Source organism: Sinocyclocheilus grahami, unplaced genomic scaffold (genome assembly GCF_001515645.1).
Source record: "Sinocyclocheilus grahami isolate Dianchi unplaced genomic scaffold, SAMN03320097.WGS_v1.1 scaffold10.1, whole genome shotgun sequence".
Classification (NCBI taxonomy): Eukaryota; Metazoa; Chordata; class Actinopteri; order Cypriniformes; family Cyprinidae; genus Sinocyclocheilus; species Sinocyclocheilus grahami.
The window spans coordinates 2,359,719-2,376,645 of record NW_015505189.1 but is presented as its reverse complement, the minus strand read 5'-3'; the positions used below and the strand labels follow the sequence as shown (position 1 = coordinate 2,376,645).

The window sequence follows — 16,927 nt, the reverse complement described above, 5'->3', positions numbered from 1 at the left end:
GAGTCTATGTGCTGGGGGTCAGCCCCGGACGGCCCCGGCCCAATGTAAACCCTGACTATAAGGCAGGGGTGTCCAAACTCAGTCCTGGAGGGCCGGTGTCCTGCAGAGTTTAGCTCTAACCCTAATCAAACACACCTGAACCAGATAATCAAGGTCTTACTAGGCATACTAGAAACTTCCAGACAGGTATCTTGAGGCAAGTTGGAGCTAAGCTCTGCAGGACACCGGCCCTCCAGGACCGAGTTTGGACACCCCTGCTATAAGGGATGATAATGACAACAAAGTGGCCTGTTCTGACATACACATACACTGCATTGCCACAAAAATGAGGGAACCCTTTGTAATTGCATAGTGTATGTAATTGCACTATTTCACGCATGTAAATAGCAGACAAGTCTGTAATGAGAGTCTATATGCAGTGGGTTTATATACAAGTCTATATACAGTGGGTATAGTATAGAATCAATTTGTTGCTTTGCAGCCCGAAATGAAGACGGACATAGTTTTTGTTTTATCCAGCTGTATTTACTCATTGCAACTTATAACATCCAAGTGAAAGATATAACACCAACATGCCTAAAATAAAAATAAAATAAAAATAAATAAATATCGGATGATTAGCTCAGCATTAAAAGAGCTTTCCTGGAGCATTAGTGTGTTCAGTCGCCAGCAAAACACAGTGTAAAGATATACTCTTTGAGAGAAGCAGTCAATCAGCAGAAGTTAAGCCTAAAATAAAAATAAAATAAAAATAAATAAATATCGGATGATTAGCTCAGCATTAAAAGAGCTTTCCTGGAGCATTAGTGTGTTCAGTCGCCAGCAAAACACAGTGGAAAGATATACTCTTTGAGAGAAGCAGTCAATCAGCAGAAGTTAAAAGCAGCTCGTAAGTGTATATATTTCTTGTCTGAAGAAATATCTGCGTCCACACGAAACCACGAAACAGACACAAAACGATGTAGTGTACATGCCAGACCAGCATGTGGCGCTGTAATTCTGCCACAGAGATACACTAAAAATGGAGAAGAAGACTTGAACTATGCGCATAAACTTTGCGCGCGGTATACAAACGAACATGGAACAATAGATTTATTAATATGTGTTAATGTTAGTTAATAAAAAGAAAATCGTTTAGTGTTTGTTCATGTTTTTGTTGCTGTTGCTGTTACGTAGCGATGTCTGACTAGGGGCGAGACGTGGGCTGATGACGTCATGATTTCAGAAAATATACGGATTCGCTGTCCACACGAAAACACAAGGGCGGCGTTTTCAGATTTATCCACTCTGGGACCCGGTTTCAAAAATATCGGTTTCACTCTCCCAAAACGCCGGATCCGTCTGGACGAAATGCCTATACGATACAAAATATATGCGTATACAGCTAAATGCGTCTCCGTGTGGACGGGGCCTCAGTATTTAGCGCAGTTGTCGCTGCTAGAAAACGCTTGTTTTGTTTACTGTGTGGAGACGTGCTGAAATCGCGTTTGGTCTCGTACTGTATCGCGTACCTAGACAGTGTTGTGCGCTTGCTTGGCCATTTGTTGTGATAAACAGGAAAGTGTGTTCAAGCCCCAGCAAAACACAGTGTAAAGATATACTCTTTGAGAGAAGCAGTCAATCATTAGAATTTAAAAGCAGCTCGTAAGTGTATTTATTTCTTGTCTCAGTGTTTAACGCAGTTGTTGTTGCTAGGAAATGCTTGTTTGGTTTACTGTGTGGAGACGTGCTGAAATCGCGTTTGGTCTCGTACTGTATCGCGTACCTTGACAGTGTTGTGCGCTTGCTTGGCCATTTGTTGTGATAAACACAGAAAGTGTGTCCAGCTGAATTCAATTTGATTTTTGTTAGATGAATATAAAAAGCTTAGTATACCGCGGCAGCCCTCGTCTGAAGCCCTCCTCGTGTTAAGACCGAAGAGTGTAAAGACCATCGACCAATTCTTGCTATGTGTTTCCAGATCCCTACTATCACCACGCATCACACACTGTAGGCAGCGCAATCCTAACAACCTGCACACTTTGCCTATGTCTACTAATACACTATTATAGTTGTTTATCGACTCCCAGGACCCCTAGGTAACTTTGTGGAAGAATTAGATGTGCTGCTCTCAACCTTTCCTGAGGATGGTACTCTCCTAGTTATGCTTGGAGCCTTCAACATCCACCTAGATAAACCTCAGGCTGCAGACTTCCACTCTCTGCTTGCCTCTTTTGATCTCAAGCGAGTGTTAACTATGGCTACTCACAAATCAGGCAACCACCTGGACCTTATTTTCACACGGCACTGCTCCACTGATCATGTACTGGTTACGCCACTGCACACCTCGGATCACTTCCTCCTTACTCTTAACCTCAACATGGTTCCTGACACAACACATACCCCTCCACGTGTCACTTTTCGACGTAACCTATGCTCACTCTCACCCACTTGGATATCTGCTATGGTTTCATCTTCATTTCCTTCCCCTGAACAGTTATCATCTCTGGATGTTAACATTGCTACTGATACTCTCTGCTCCACTCTGACATCTTGTTTAGACCCCTTGTCTTCCAGGCCAGCTCGTACCACCTCTTCTGCCCCTTGGCTATCTGATGTTCTCCGTGAGCATCGTTCTAAGCTCAGAGCTGCAGAAAGAGTATGACACAAATCACAAAATCCTACTTACCTTAATCATTCCTTCTCTGCTAATGTCTCCACTGCTAAAAGGACATTCTATCACAACAAAATTAACAATTCGCCTAACTCTCGCATGCTCTTTAAAACATTTTCCTCCCTCCTTTGTCCTCCTCCTCCCCCTCCTTCATCAACTCTAACAGCTGACGACTTTGCCACATTCTTCATTAATAAAATTACAAATCTCAGTGCACAATTTGTCACACCACAAACTGTCAAACACATCTTACCGGCAAACATACACTCATTTTCATCCTTCTCTCCACTCTCTGATGCAGAAGTGTCTAAACTCATCCTTTCCAATGATCCTACTAGTTGGCTTGATCCTATTCCATCTCATCTACTTCAAACCATTTCTCCTGCTGTTGTACCTGCATTAACTCACATCGTTAACAAATCCCTTCACACTGGTGTTTTTCCCTCAACATTTAAACAAGCTCATATAACCCCACTTCTTAAAAAACCCACTCTTAACCCAACTCTTTTAGAGAACTACAGACCGGTTTCCCTTTTACCTTTCATTGCAAAAACACCTTTCTCAAACAGAACAACCTCCTGGACAGCAACCAGTCTGGCTTCAGAAGTGGACATTCGACCAAGACTGCCTTTCTCTCAGTTGTTGAAGCCCTAAGACTCTCAAGAGCGGCTTCCAAATCTTCTATACTTATCTTGCTGGATCTGTCCGCTGCTTTTGATACGATGAACCACCAGATTCTCCTGTCAGCCCTATTGGAAAATGGCATCTCAGGAACCGCACGCCAGTGGTTTGAGTCTTACCTCTCAGATAGGTCCTTCAAGGTATCTTGGAGAGGTGAGGTGTCCAAGTCGCAACATCTAGCTACTGGGGTACCTCAGGGCTCAGTTCTTGGACCACTTCAGATCTCTGTCTACATGGCATCACTAGGTTCTGTCATTCAGAAACATGGCTTTTCATATCACTGCTATGCTGATGACACTCAACTCTACCTCTCATTCCATCCTGATGATTCGATGATAGCTGCTCGCATCTCAGCATGTCTAACAGACATTTCTTGTTGGATGACGGATCATCACCTTTAACTCAACCTGGCTAAGGCAGAACTGCTTGAGGTTTCAACAAACACATCACTTTATCAAAATTTCACCATCCAGTTAGGCTTATCAACCATAATTCCTTCAAAAACAGCTAGAAACCTTGGAGTTGTGATTGATGATAAGCTGAATTTCTCAGACCACATTGCTAAAACCGCCTGGTCCTGCAGATTTGCTTTATACAACATTAGGAAGATCAGGCCCTTTCTTTCAGAACATGCAACACAACTCCTTGTTCAAACTCTTGTTCTATCCAGGCTGACCTATTGCAATGCTCTCTTGGCAAGTCTTCCAGCCACTTCTATCAAACCTCTACAGTTAATCCAAAATGCCGCTGCAAGATTAATCTTTAATGAGCCAAAAAGACCGCACATCACACCTCTGTTCATTAATTTGCACTGGCTACCAGTAGCTGCTCGCATAAAATTCAAGGCATTAATGTTTGCCTACAAAACCACCACTGGCTCTGCACCCCTTTACCTAAATTCATTACTTCAGAGTTATGTGCCCTCTAGATTTTTGTGGCTGCTATGCTTTAAAATTAAATTATTATAATCTTAATTCAAGTGATTAAGCATTTTGAGAAGTCTGACAGTGATCAGTGTTGAATACTGCCGTAAGGTTAACCCTGCCTGTTTTAAATGTTTTGAAATGATTAATAGTTGAAATCATTGGTTAGAAATTTAGAAAAGTAATAAAAAAATAATCAAATGTAATGTTACATTAATAAAGTAATTGAAATAGTTACACTGCTTACTACATTTTAAATAGGGTAACTTGTAACCTGTAACCTATTACATTTCCAATGTAACCTTCCCAACACTGATTAAAGGGGTCATATGATGCGATTTCAAGTTTTCCTTTCTCTTTGGAGCTGATTGTGCATAGATAAGATCCCTGAAGTTGCAAAGACTAAAGTCTCAAAACCAAAGAGATATTCTTTATCAAAGTTAAGACGTTCCCCTTTCGGGCTCTGTCTTTACATTTATTTTGAAAGATGAAGCTCGCGATTATGGTAATGGGCGTTAAATTTCCGACGAGTTCTTGTGGTGTTCAGCCAATCACAATGCACTGGGTCAGCTGGCAAATCAGAGCAGACTGCGTTTGTTGGAAGGAGGGACTTTGTAGAAAAGAAGCGTTTGAGAGTATACACAATAATGTACAGTATTTGAAAAATAATGTGTTTTTTGAACATTAAAGCATGTAATAATAAACAATAATGATCTTTAAAAAAGCATCATATGACCCCTTTAAAGCAAAAGGTGGTTCAACAAAATACTGACACAGGGGTCAGATCCTTTTTCCAACTCTGTGATTCAGTTTTTTTTATTTCACTTGGATGTTATAAGTTGCACTGAGTAAATACAGCTAGATAAAGCAAAAACTGTCCTTTTACTAATGTAACCTTGGTTCCCTGAGATAAGGGAATGAGTGTTGTGTTGCGTCGCTGATGCTTATAGGGGAAACTCCTTTTTACTTTGATACTGAAGCCTGATTTGTTCATGTTTCTGTAGCTGCACGAATCAGTGGTGCTTCCACTCGCCAAAAGGAGTGGAGCCGACTGCTATATAAGGCTCTCATTTCGTCATAATCTTTTGACTCAAGCAACAGTCATCAGAAACAAGGTTATATTAGTAACTGGAGCGTTCACTTTCGAACTGTCTCTACCGTTACGTAGCTGACACTTATGGGGAACACATCCAATAGCGCCGTGCTATAAGCAAGTGCAGAACGAATGCACTCTGCGAGCCCAGCCCCAGAGCACCTATACTGAGGGCTCCTGTAAGCATGAGCCAATAATGAGACCCAAGCCGCTTAGGAAAAAGAGGGAACTGTGTCTGTCTTCATTTCAGGCTGCAAAGCAATAAAATGTGATTATTTTAAAGGGGGGTGATTCTTTTTTACCCACTGTAAATTGGCTAAAAAAGGAAACATTAAATATTATTTAAAAAAATACTACAAGTTCCACAAGGACAACCAAAAAAGTATGGCATTTGCAAAAGCATTGCAGATATCGTTCAAATAAAATGCATGTGCATGTATTGGACTCATTAGGACACATTGTATAATGGGCCACCTCCATGTTAACGCCCATCATTTTGGAAAGGGATGTTTAAATATGCATTTCTCCACATACTGTTGGCCATGTAGCGTATATGTGCATGTCTATACGCTTTCACTTTTTCCACTCCATCTCAATTTATGCATAGCAAATGCATAATGTAAACACATTTGTGCAATTCTGTCTCCCACTCACAGGAAATATTCATGACTAGATGAGCTTTTCACTGCCAGATTAGTGTATGATTTCAAGTGGTATGAATATTTTACTCCTCTGTTTTAAAAATGAATGAGTCTGTACAATTCCATTTAGCCACATATAGGGCAGGGCTTTCAGAGTGCTGGGCAGTGCTACTGTATTGGGACTTGTAATGACTCCCTGCTGGTCTTAGGATTCTTCACAATAACAGCACATGCCAGGCTCACCCCGTGCTTGAGCTTACAGTCAACTGTAGGAGGTCTTGTATTATAAAAGATTGCAGGGGTGGCTTATGGGTGTGTGAAAGAGAGTGTTTTGTGGAAATAAAATCCCTTCCCTCCCTATGCCCTTATTTCATTAGGAACAGCCGCCTATTTGTCTTTTTTCCATAATAGCGTAACACAGCCTCTAATTCAGCGTAAAGAAGTTTAGATTCCAGCCTTAACCAGTGGGGGATATAGACTATTATGCTAATGTGATTACATGCATTATCTGTCCGAGTGCTCATGAGTATGATGCTGCAGCAGAGCCCTGGAAGTTTTGCTGTATGTACACATAATATTAGTTTGCAAATTTTCAAAGGGCTGTATTTTGCAGTCTAGAGCCCTCACTGAGATCCAGTGGTCTTTATACAGTTTGACACAATTCATACCCCTGTGGTGATGCAAGGTGTGAGTGTTCTTCTGTCAGATCAATGGCCAGTTCGATGGTGGGAATTACTCAAGCAAAGCTGGAAAAATAGTGCTGGTAGATGGCACTTGGCAGGGTTGAAGAAACAGCTACTCTTCGTGTTATCCATATCCGCAGTGTGGGAGGATATCATTAGGTCTCTCTGTGCTTTTCCCCCGAACAGAATCAGAACTCACGGCACCATCGGTTCTCTGATCTTGGGCCAGATTTCAAGCTTTTTAATTCCAAGCCTAAGTGCTTGGGTGTTTTGAGGAGATTCTGCATTATATTTAATAGATAAGTGCCCTTTAATGTCTCTACCTGACTTAGGATGATCTCAGAATTGACTCTTGAGTGTTTTGCTCTTCCCAACAGGTATCTCATTAATTCTGTGGAATGGCTTGTACACAGTGGAAAAGGTCATCATTCAATGGACGCTACTTACAGAAGCGTGTTACTTCGGGGTACAATTTCTAGGTGAGAGAGATTTTTCTTTCTCCTGAGAACAGTGGGGAGACTGAGGGATGTGAGAATGGAAACTGACATTTAATCTTTATTCTACCTGTAATTAAGGGACATTTAGGCTTGAGGATAATTGATTTAAGCCAGTTCAGAATATTAGCAGGGCTCAATAGCAAGTTTTTTTTTTACATGGTTTATTTTAAACCTATTTATTTTTATGTATTTTTATATGTCATGTTTTGTTCCATATTTAATGTTTTTTTGAAAGGTTATGTTTTATGATTGTGATGTGTGATTACCGCATGATAGAGGTAAGTTTATAAACTCTTGCTTGAAAACAATGCAAAGCATTATATTTGTAACCCATTCTCAAGATGCTTCCAAGACTAGGACAAGTCAATAAAACCTGATGAAATCTGTCCTGAAACACTCTAGCACTGGCCCTAGGCCTAGACCAATGGGCCATCCTTTACTTTTGAGCCCTGGTTAGCAGAGAATGTCTGGAATACTCATTGTTCTTAATGCTGTACTGCCCTCTTATGGCAACAAGCTCTCTTTAAAATCCAATCCAATCCATGCTTCAGAGGATTAGAAACAAAATTAACCCAATAAACCCCTAAAGTAAATGTTGAAGAAAGTGATTACACTTATGGTATTTAGGACTGTCACATAATAAAAGTCTAGTTCTAACATTGCTGAAATATATGGTACATGCTTCTACTGGCACTTTATGCTTATGGTGCTTTTCCACTGCATGGTATGGCTCGGTTTGCGTTTCCACTGCAGTTTAGTACCGCTTTAGTGTGGGCGGGATTAGACATGTCGCTATCCACCTTTTTCTTGTCGTAAAAATGGGCGCGGCCATTTGTAAATTATATGGGTATGGCTTCCGGTCTCATCTGCGTCCACTCCGTCCAGCTATTTTTAGCTGTGCAAAACAGTTCATTTTGCTGCTTGATATTGAAAGTTGGTGTGTCTTATCATATTATTTTAATGTATTATCTTAATTATGAACACACTGGTTTGTAGTGCAAACAGTTTTACCGTTTACTGCACGTTGTTATTCTCCTCGTTATTTACCTATAGCGGCTAATGAACCGGAAGTCTCACCCATAGGCTTACTTCCGCTTTGAAGAAAAAGGTGGATAGTTATGCCGCCTCTACTGCCGTGACATCATCGTAAACACATCGATATAAACAAACACACAACAATGGAGCATATCGATGGAATGGTGTTCTTCATTCTCGGCATGTGGATGTTTTTAACTGCAAGATGAAGGAGTTTGTTTCAAAAGAAACACTGTACTTTTGAGACCACGAAACAGGCATTATTTTGTTGCTTTAAAAAAAGGTGCGCTCGTTCGAAACAGTTGTGTATGTTCAAAAAAAGTTGCGCTCGATTCTCGCTGGCTGTGCTGATTTAATCTAGCAGGTCTAGTGTCTCGTGTCACAAGTTCAATGACGCAGGTAGTGACTATTCTCTCTGGCCAATCAGTGATCAGCAAGGTTTACACGTCACATTTTGCTAACGGTAAGGCTCGCTTGGAACCTCAGCCGAGGTGGTACTGAAAAAAGTATCAGGTACCAGGTACTGTACCCAGTGGAAAACCCCCCAAAAGCCAGCTGTGCCTTGCCTTACCATGCAGTGGAAAAGCGCCATTAGATTAATAATTTATTTCATTTTGTTTTATTTGATTTTTTACTGATTTTACTTGGTTGTTTATTAACATAATATTGAATCGTTCGTTTTAGTGTTAATTTATTTATGTATTTATTTAATTTTTAGTTGTATTTTTATTTTTAAATACAATCCAGCCTGTCCCTTACGGCATTGTTTGTTGCTACGGCATGCATTTCCAAAAGAGGATGGCATGTTGTTGCCTTTCATTAATATATTTCATTAACATAACATATGAGTTAAATATGTTTGTGAATTTAGTGTTGTAGCTATGCTGCATGGCACTCTTTTGTCTTTTGCTAAATGTCTGTGTATGCTTCAGACTACTACTTTTTCTGACTTTAAAATTAGTCTCTGTACTCATCCCCCCCCCCCCCCCCCTCACCCTCTTGGAGATGGGCACACTGTCCAAAGGTGCAATCGTTCTTCTTCTCAGTGAAACCTTCTTCCTCTTCATCACCTTGAGTTACTATCATCACCTCGGCCGGCGCACCAAAAAGATCTGAGGAAGGCCAGCTATTTGTTAGAAGGGTAGATTGGCGGCACAGAATGCTTTGAATACAGTAGCACCACTGCCTGGACCAAATGAATTTACACTTGACTGAAAATCAACCTCTGTTTGTGGGCAATTTCCATTTTATGTAAGTACAATATCTGGGTATTTACTCTCATTAGATACAGAGGACCACAGATCATGACTGTTGTTTTTATGTTACATTATGTTACCTACAGTGGATATAATTATCTGACAGCTCACTTTTTTGTAAATGCTTTTTCTGAGATTTTATTGTATGGAGGGTAGATTTATGGCACATTTGTACATGTCAGAGAATCCCAAATGTGTCAAATTAGTTTGGGAAGATGACTGTAATTCAGGTCATATTATGTAAGAGTTTAGTGAACTTTCTGTATGTCTGTATGTGGTGTGTTATTCTATTACAAGAATGTAATTTTAAAATGGTACTTGTTATATTTGTCAGGCACAATAGACACAGCATGGCACAGTGTACAACAACATACTGTATACTGCAAGACAAAGGGTAATACAACGAATAGCATTCAATTAACAAATACATAACTTTTTTTATATATTACATACATAGGATTGCTACATTTACTTGTAGTTACTAACATTGCAAAGTGAAGACTTTGCAAATACATTCCTTTTGGATTTAGGTTCCCAACAGTACATTTTGGTAAGAATAACAGATGTAGTATTAAATGGCATTTAAAGTGTGTGTATTTCAGAAAGTACCTTATTAACTTAGTAGTTGTAAATGTATTACTGTTAGATCGTCAAATACAGCTTTGTGTGGCTTCACACAAAGAAATTCTTGCCCTACCTATTCAGATGTAACATTTTGCTGCTTTACATACCTAATGGACATTTACACAACAGTCACTAAAGTAAATAGTGCAATTATAAACTTAGTACAACTCCCCTTTAAGACAGATTAAAAGATTACAGAGAATCAGTCATTTGAAAAATCCTTTGAGGGTTCAGGTGATTTTTCCATGTCTTCATGACATTCAAGATGCATGCTACTAATGGCTTTACTTTCACAAATGTATCTGTATATATTAAAGGGACAGTCCACCCAAAAAATTGAAGTGCAACATTTATTTTTATTTTGGTTCAAAACTTATATCTATGTTCTGTGGAACAAAAAAGGAGTATCGTAAATGTAGTAAATACAACTGTGTTTCAAGTCTGAATTCATATGATGGTTCCTTTGTGTATCGTCATTGACAGGGAACTTCAGAGAATTTTCTTTTTTGGGTGAACTGTTCTTGTAACAACTGCCATTATGCACAACAGTCGTACATTTTCGAACTGTATGTGGTAAGATATGCTTTATGCCTTTAGTGATCATTGCATGAAGTCAACAATGCGGATCGATAGTAGCGCTAAAATGTAGCCCTTTTATAAAGATAAAATGTCAGGTTATATAAAGATATATTCAGTGAATAATACTTCTGTTCAACTTCCACAAAGTGTTTATTTAAAAATTGTTAGCATGTTGAATTTTATTCACCTCTTTATTGTCACTATGATGTAGCCATAACTGAGAATGTTGCATTTCTTTTATCATACTCCCTACATCTGGGCCAACATCAGCAAAAGTTAATTGTGAATAATCATATACATGATTATTCTATCATTAGAACTAGCAGGTGTTATTCCTAATAGTATATGCTTCTATAACTGAACTGTCATTTGAGATGTGGACAGTCACACTGCATAGATCTCAGATATTGCTTCCAGAGAAAAACAAATGGCTTTATTCTAAAGGGAAATCAGAGGATCATATGAATATGTGCTTTGGAAACGTCAAGTAAAAACTGCTGTTTGTTTATTTAAACTTTGCATATCTCTTGAACTGTTTAGTAATAGTTAACTAGCAAAACAATGGACCATGATTTGAAGTCATAGCAAGTTCATGATTATATAGACTAGACAGTATATTTTTAGGTCACTTTTTGCTTTGTAAATATTTGAATGATTCCGGAATGTTTAACACTTTTTTTGTATTTTTTTTAGGAAGATGATTGCAAAGTCAGTTTTTAGAACGTTTGTTCTAATTTTTTGTTCTTTTATGTGTTTTGAAGGAAAAAAACACTCATGTATGACAGTTACGTATCTACTTTTGTAGAGAGACAGTGAATGTGCTTAATAAATCTATAATGTTTTTCAAATGGAAAAAGTATTCTTGAGTCATTGTCTGATTTCCACCCAGGAGCACTGATTCTGATAAGTAGCTAAAGGTGTTGAGAGCTGTGCCCAGAGCAGTTTGAAAGTTTTAAAATCGGGTGAGATCTAATAACCTATGCATTGTCACAAACATACTCCTAAAGCAGGGCTGGGCAACTTTGGTCCTGGAGGGCCACTGTCCTGCAGAGTTTATCTCCAACCCTAATCAAACACACCTGAACCAGCTAATCAATGTCTTCAAGATCACTAGAAAGTTACAGTCAGGCTAGTTGTGTTTGATTAGGGTTGGAGATAAACTCTGCAGGACAGTTGCCCTCCAGGACCGAAGTTGGCCAGCCCTGTCCTAAAGTATATTGAGGCCACTGAACTTTCACAGGATATTATATATAACTACTGGAAAAACAAAAACAATCAACTCTCAATGTGAATGGTGCTTTCTCTTTCAATATTCAATGTTATGATGACTTTAGGAGTGAGGAGCAGGTTTGTTAGGTAGCTACCGATACAGCTTAAACTGTCCTGAATGTACTGCTTGTGTTCGGCTCAAATAACCGTGGGCTTCCCCTTTTTGGGACTTACACTTTTGTTTTATGCACATGCTGTTATCTCTACATGCAACACATTTGCACCCACAGCGTTTCAGCACTGTAAAAAATAAACTGTTGAGAAAACATAAAAAAACAAGGCAACTTGATACAGTAAGACTTTTGAGTTGTCTCAACAATTATTTTATAGTTCTTCTAAGTAACAATACTACGTTCAGCCAACCTAAATTATGTGTAAATAGTCACCACATTTCCATTTTTACGTCTATTTACGAATGACAAACATGGACTTATTCTTTTATCAGTTTATGTCATTAAAATTATAATGATGTTATCAAGAACATAAGAATCTGCACTTCACACCTTCACCTACCACCCCTGCAACCCCCCTCCCTCCCTCCCCCACCATTCAATGCCTTCTGGTCGACGCTACAGAGCACTGACCACCAGAACAGCCAGGCACAAGAACAGTTTTTCCCCACAGGCTATATTCAGTCTTAACAATTAATCTTTCATAATTATACATCGTCCATCACAACTAGCATAGTATATTTATATTAAACTGCACACTTTGTAAATAACATATCTGCACACTAATATACATATCTGTACATTTATCTAAACAATTAAATTTGTTCCTATACTTCTATTTCTGTATATAGTACATTATTCAAATTTATTTATTTATTTATTATATTAGTTTTATATTACATCCCTACTGTGTTATTCCTATGTATGTCAACACTATCATGTATGTCTGCACTATGTTTGTACTTTCTTCTACACTGGAAGCTCCTAAATTCCTTGTGTGTGTAAACATACTTGGTAATAAAGCTCTTCTGATTCTGATTCTGATTCTGAAATGTTCTAAACCACAATTGACAACATTGTATTTATTTATAAGGCATCGTAAAAGACTAGAATATCCAGAATAATGATTTAAGTGGTTGAACATACTCTAGGCCTCAATACTTGACACACAAATCTCAAGAACGGTGGCAATCAACAAATGTAAAAAAAAAGTTATTTAAATCACTGCACAGCAAACAACTAACAATAATGACAAAACGACAACGAAAAAGTTTAAATGAAGCCAGCAAACAGCAAAACAATAACCCTATAACAGTATCTGCATAATTTATTCATGCAGCAATGCATGCTGGGAACTCACAAAGCCTTAAAGGGGTCATATGATGCTATTTAAATTTTTCCTTTCTCTTTGGCTAACATCATATGACCCCTTTAACATTTCAGCAATATAAAATTCTTTGTTCAGAGTCAGACAACTGTGTTTGACTAGTTGGGACAACATTTGGGGTCAAACAACGGTTTTTATGTTCAATTCTGTTGGTCTAACAAGGATTTTTATATAGTTTCAAGAAAAGTGAATTTTTTTAGTATTTGAGACTCAAAAGGTTTCATAAGATGGAATGCAGTTGGATTTTTTACAGTGAGCAGATGACATTTCTCAGATCGAATGCTACGTTCACTTCATTGACAAAACTGTTTGTTCATTTGGCAGGAATTGGTGCAGCCCATACAGAATTGTAAGATATATTGCCCTATAGCATATTGCCTTTTGGACATATTGCCAAACTTATACAGGGTTTCCCCGGGTCCTTAAAAAGTCCTAAATTTAGTTTAATCAAATTTAAGGCCATAAAAAGTCTTAAATGGTACAAGAAAGTCTAAATTACGACTTCAAGACGTCTTAAATTTGGGGATCGAAAGTAGTTTAACAAAGGCTATGATTTTATTGAATGAATATGAGCATTGCACTTTTCAAAGTCGCACTTGCTTTGTGTACTGCGGTTGCCGGGGAAACTGCTATATTTCTGTCCTTTCAAGGAATTAGCATTTTCAATAAGCCCATCTGGTGTTTTTGTTCAGAACAAAGCGAAAATCGAACCATCTATGCTGCAGTTGTAAATGTTAACTGTGGATCAACAAGAAGCTAATGCTAAAGCATTATAAAAGTCTTGCTGTGTCCCAATTCACCTACTTATACTATGCCCTAAAAGTATGCGAATTGGGACGCAGCATCTAAATAATTAAGACACTAAGATATATCTATATATTATGTAATATAAGAATTTATTGATAATTGTATAATTGATATTTTTGACTCATCTCTTTTCTTAAAAATTGTTTAAAGGCTGAAATGTGAAGTTTATCATTTTATAAAACTTTTTGTTTTTGTGAAAGCCTGTATCTGAACTGAAAATTATGTTTTTACAGTCATTTTACAGTTTAATATTTTACCATAGACATTGCCCTACCCTGCTCAGGCAACATAACATTTTCTCATCTGTATGTATATCCTCTGGGTAGATGAAAATATAAGTTTATAACATGTATAAAATCCCCATAATAAAATATATACGTACATGTTAATATGTACAGTCGTGGCCAAAATTTTGGCAGCGACATAAATTTTGTGTTTTGCAAAGTTTGCTGCTTAAGCTGTTGTGGTGTTCATTCACATTGTTTCTAGATTATTGTGTAGAGTGATCAGATACATTTTAAATAATTGCTAAAAGCTTCATTGGCCAAAAAAATTAACTTTTCACAAAAACCGAATTTCACAGTTTTTTTGATCCTGACACAAAATGACCCGCTAACATTAATTGACTAATCATATCAGCAGCACATGTGAAAATGTGAATGAGTACTAGTCAGGTAAAATCACTAGCATACTAAATAGATTGTATGAGCAGACTGATGGAGTGAAGAAGCGCTTCCAATCATTGTGTTTTTGTTAGCAATGGTTACCGCCAAAGAAACACGTGCAGCCATCATCACTTTGAATCAAAATGGCCTCACATGCAAGGAAATTGCTACAAAGAATGTTGCACCTGAAAGAACCATTTACCGGATCATCAAGAACTTCAAGGAGAGAGGTTGGACTGCAGTGAAGAAGTCTTCAGGACGTCCTAGAGTGTCCAGCAAGCGCCAGGACGTCTCCTCCTGAGGAGTCAGCTACGGAATCGTGTCACCAGCAGTGCAGAGCTTGCTCAGGAATGGAAGCAGGTTGGTGTGAGAGCATCTGCACGCACAGTGAGGCCAAGGCTTTTGGACAACGGCCTGGTGTCAAAAAGGGCAGCAAAGAAGCCACTTCTCTCCAAGAAAAACGTCAAGGACAGACTGAAATTCTGCAGGAAGTACAAGGATTGGACAGCAGAAGACTGAGGCAAAGTTATTTTCTCTGATGAAGCTCCCTTCCGACTGTTTGGGACATCTGGAAAATCGATTGTTCAGAGAAGAAAAGGTGAACGGTACCTTGAGTCCTGTGTTGTGCCAACAGTGAAGCATCCTGACACCATCCATGTGTGTGGGGTTGCTTTTCAACCAAGGGAGTGGGCTCTCTCATAATTCTACCAAAAACACTGCCATGAATAAAGAATGGTATCAAAACATCCTGCAAGAGCGACTTCTTCCAACAATCCATGAGCAGTTTGGTGATGATCTGTACATTTTCCAGCATGATGGATCACCATGTCACAAAGCAAGAGTGATAAAGAAGTGGCTCAAAGATCATTATATTGAAATTTTGGATCCGTGGCCAGGCAACTCCCCGGATCTCAATCCCATAGAAAACCTGTGGTCAGTCCTCAAAAGGCGAGTGGACAAGCAGAAGCCCACAAATTGTGATCAACTCCGACAACTAATAAGGCAAGAATGAATCGGCATCAGTCAGGATCTGGCCCAGAAGCTAATATCCAGCATGCCAGAGCGAATTGCAGAGGTTATGAAGAACAAGGGTCAACACTGTAAATATTTACTCATAATATTTTTTTGCCAATAAAAGCCTTTAAAACTTATTATATGCTTATCATTGTTTTTCAGTATACCATAGAAACGTGGAAAAATAATCTACAAATACTGAAGAAGCAAGCTTGGCAAAACACAAAATGTACTGTATGTCACTGATTTTTTATGGTTTTATATGTTGCAGTATGTCAACAATATATATTTTATATATGCAACATATATGCAAAAAATCTGTATGTTCATATATGTTTTTGAAAAAAATGTTAAAATATGTGCCTTTATATTTATTGAGGGGTTTTAGGATGGATATACATGTGCGTGACATATATGTCCAATGCATATTTTTATGAAATAGATATGTTAATATGAATATTTTTCATAATTATATGTTTTACTTAATATGACGATATATATCATATATGGAAATTAAATAGCCTAAACATATATTTGCATATTGAAGCGTAACTGTCCTGAATGTACTGCTTGTTTCTTGCTCAAGTAACTGTGGGTTTCGGGGGTTTCAGTTTTCTTTTACCTACATGCTGTCAATTTTTTAGCATCCAAAAAGTTTGTATTCAGCAGATGGCGTTTCTTAAAGTGAATGCATCTTTCACTTTCAATATTAATCGTTGATGACAGCTGTGAGCGGGGAGCAGATTTGTTAGGTAGCTATTGGTACAGCTCAACTGTTCTGAATGTACTGCATGCTTCTAGCTCAAGTAATTGGGTAACTGTGGGTTTCGGGGGTTTCAGTTTTCTTTTACCTACATGCTGTCATTTTTTTAGTATCCAAAATATTTGTATTCAGCAGATGGTGTTTCTTAAAGTGAATGCATCTTTCACTTTCAATATTAATTGTTGATGACAGCTGTGAGCGGGGAGCAGATTTGTTAGGTAGCTATTGGTACAGCTCAGCTGTTCGAATTAAGCAAAGTAAATGTAGCAAAGTAAAACAGTCGGTATTGGTTCTCAACGTTTGTTACAGATTTATTTTCTTTTACACTTTTGCTGATTTTCAAGCTTCTGATATGTCTGTACCGCCCTCTAGCAGCCTACTAAAAGTGCTCGAGTAGCGTACTGCT

The 16,927-nt window shown here is 38.3% G+C and overlaps 1 protein-coding gene across 9 annotated transcripts in view; it reads left to right on the top strand.

Annotated features, from left to right (window-relative positions):
- The window catches only part of tp53i11a (tumor protein p53 inducible protein 11a), a 46,487-nt gene extending 36,061 nt beyond the window's left edge, over positions 1 to 10,426 (top strand). For 8 of the 9 annotated variants that reach the window (XM_016283252.1, XM_016283245.1, XM_016283268.1 and 5 more), the window contains 2 exons: positions 7,052 to 7,157; positions 9,192 to 9,335. In XM_016283252.1, the coding sequence (XP_016138738.1) occupies positions 7,052 to 7,157; positions 9,192 to 9,255 (170 nt within the window). In that variant the 3' untranslated portion in view covers positions 9,256 to 9,335. Of the gene's footprint in view, positions 1 to 7,051; positions 7,158 to 9,167 lie in introns of all 9 variants that reach the window. The other variant, XM_016283285.1, reaches the window with a different exon arrangement.
- The last annotated feature ends 6,501 nt before the right edge of the window (positions 10,427 to 16,927 follow it).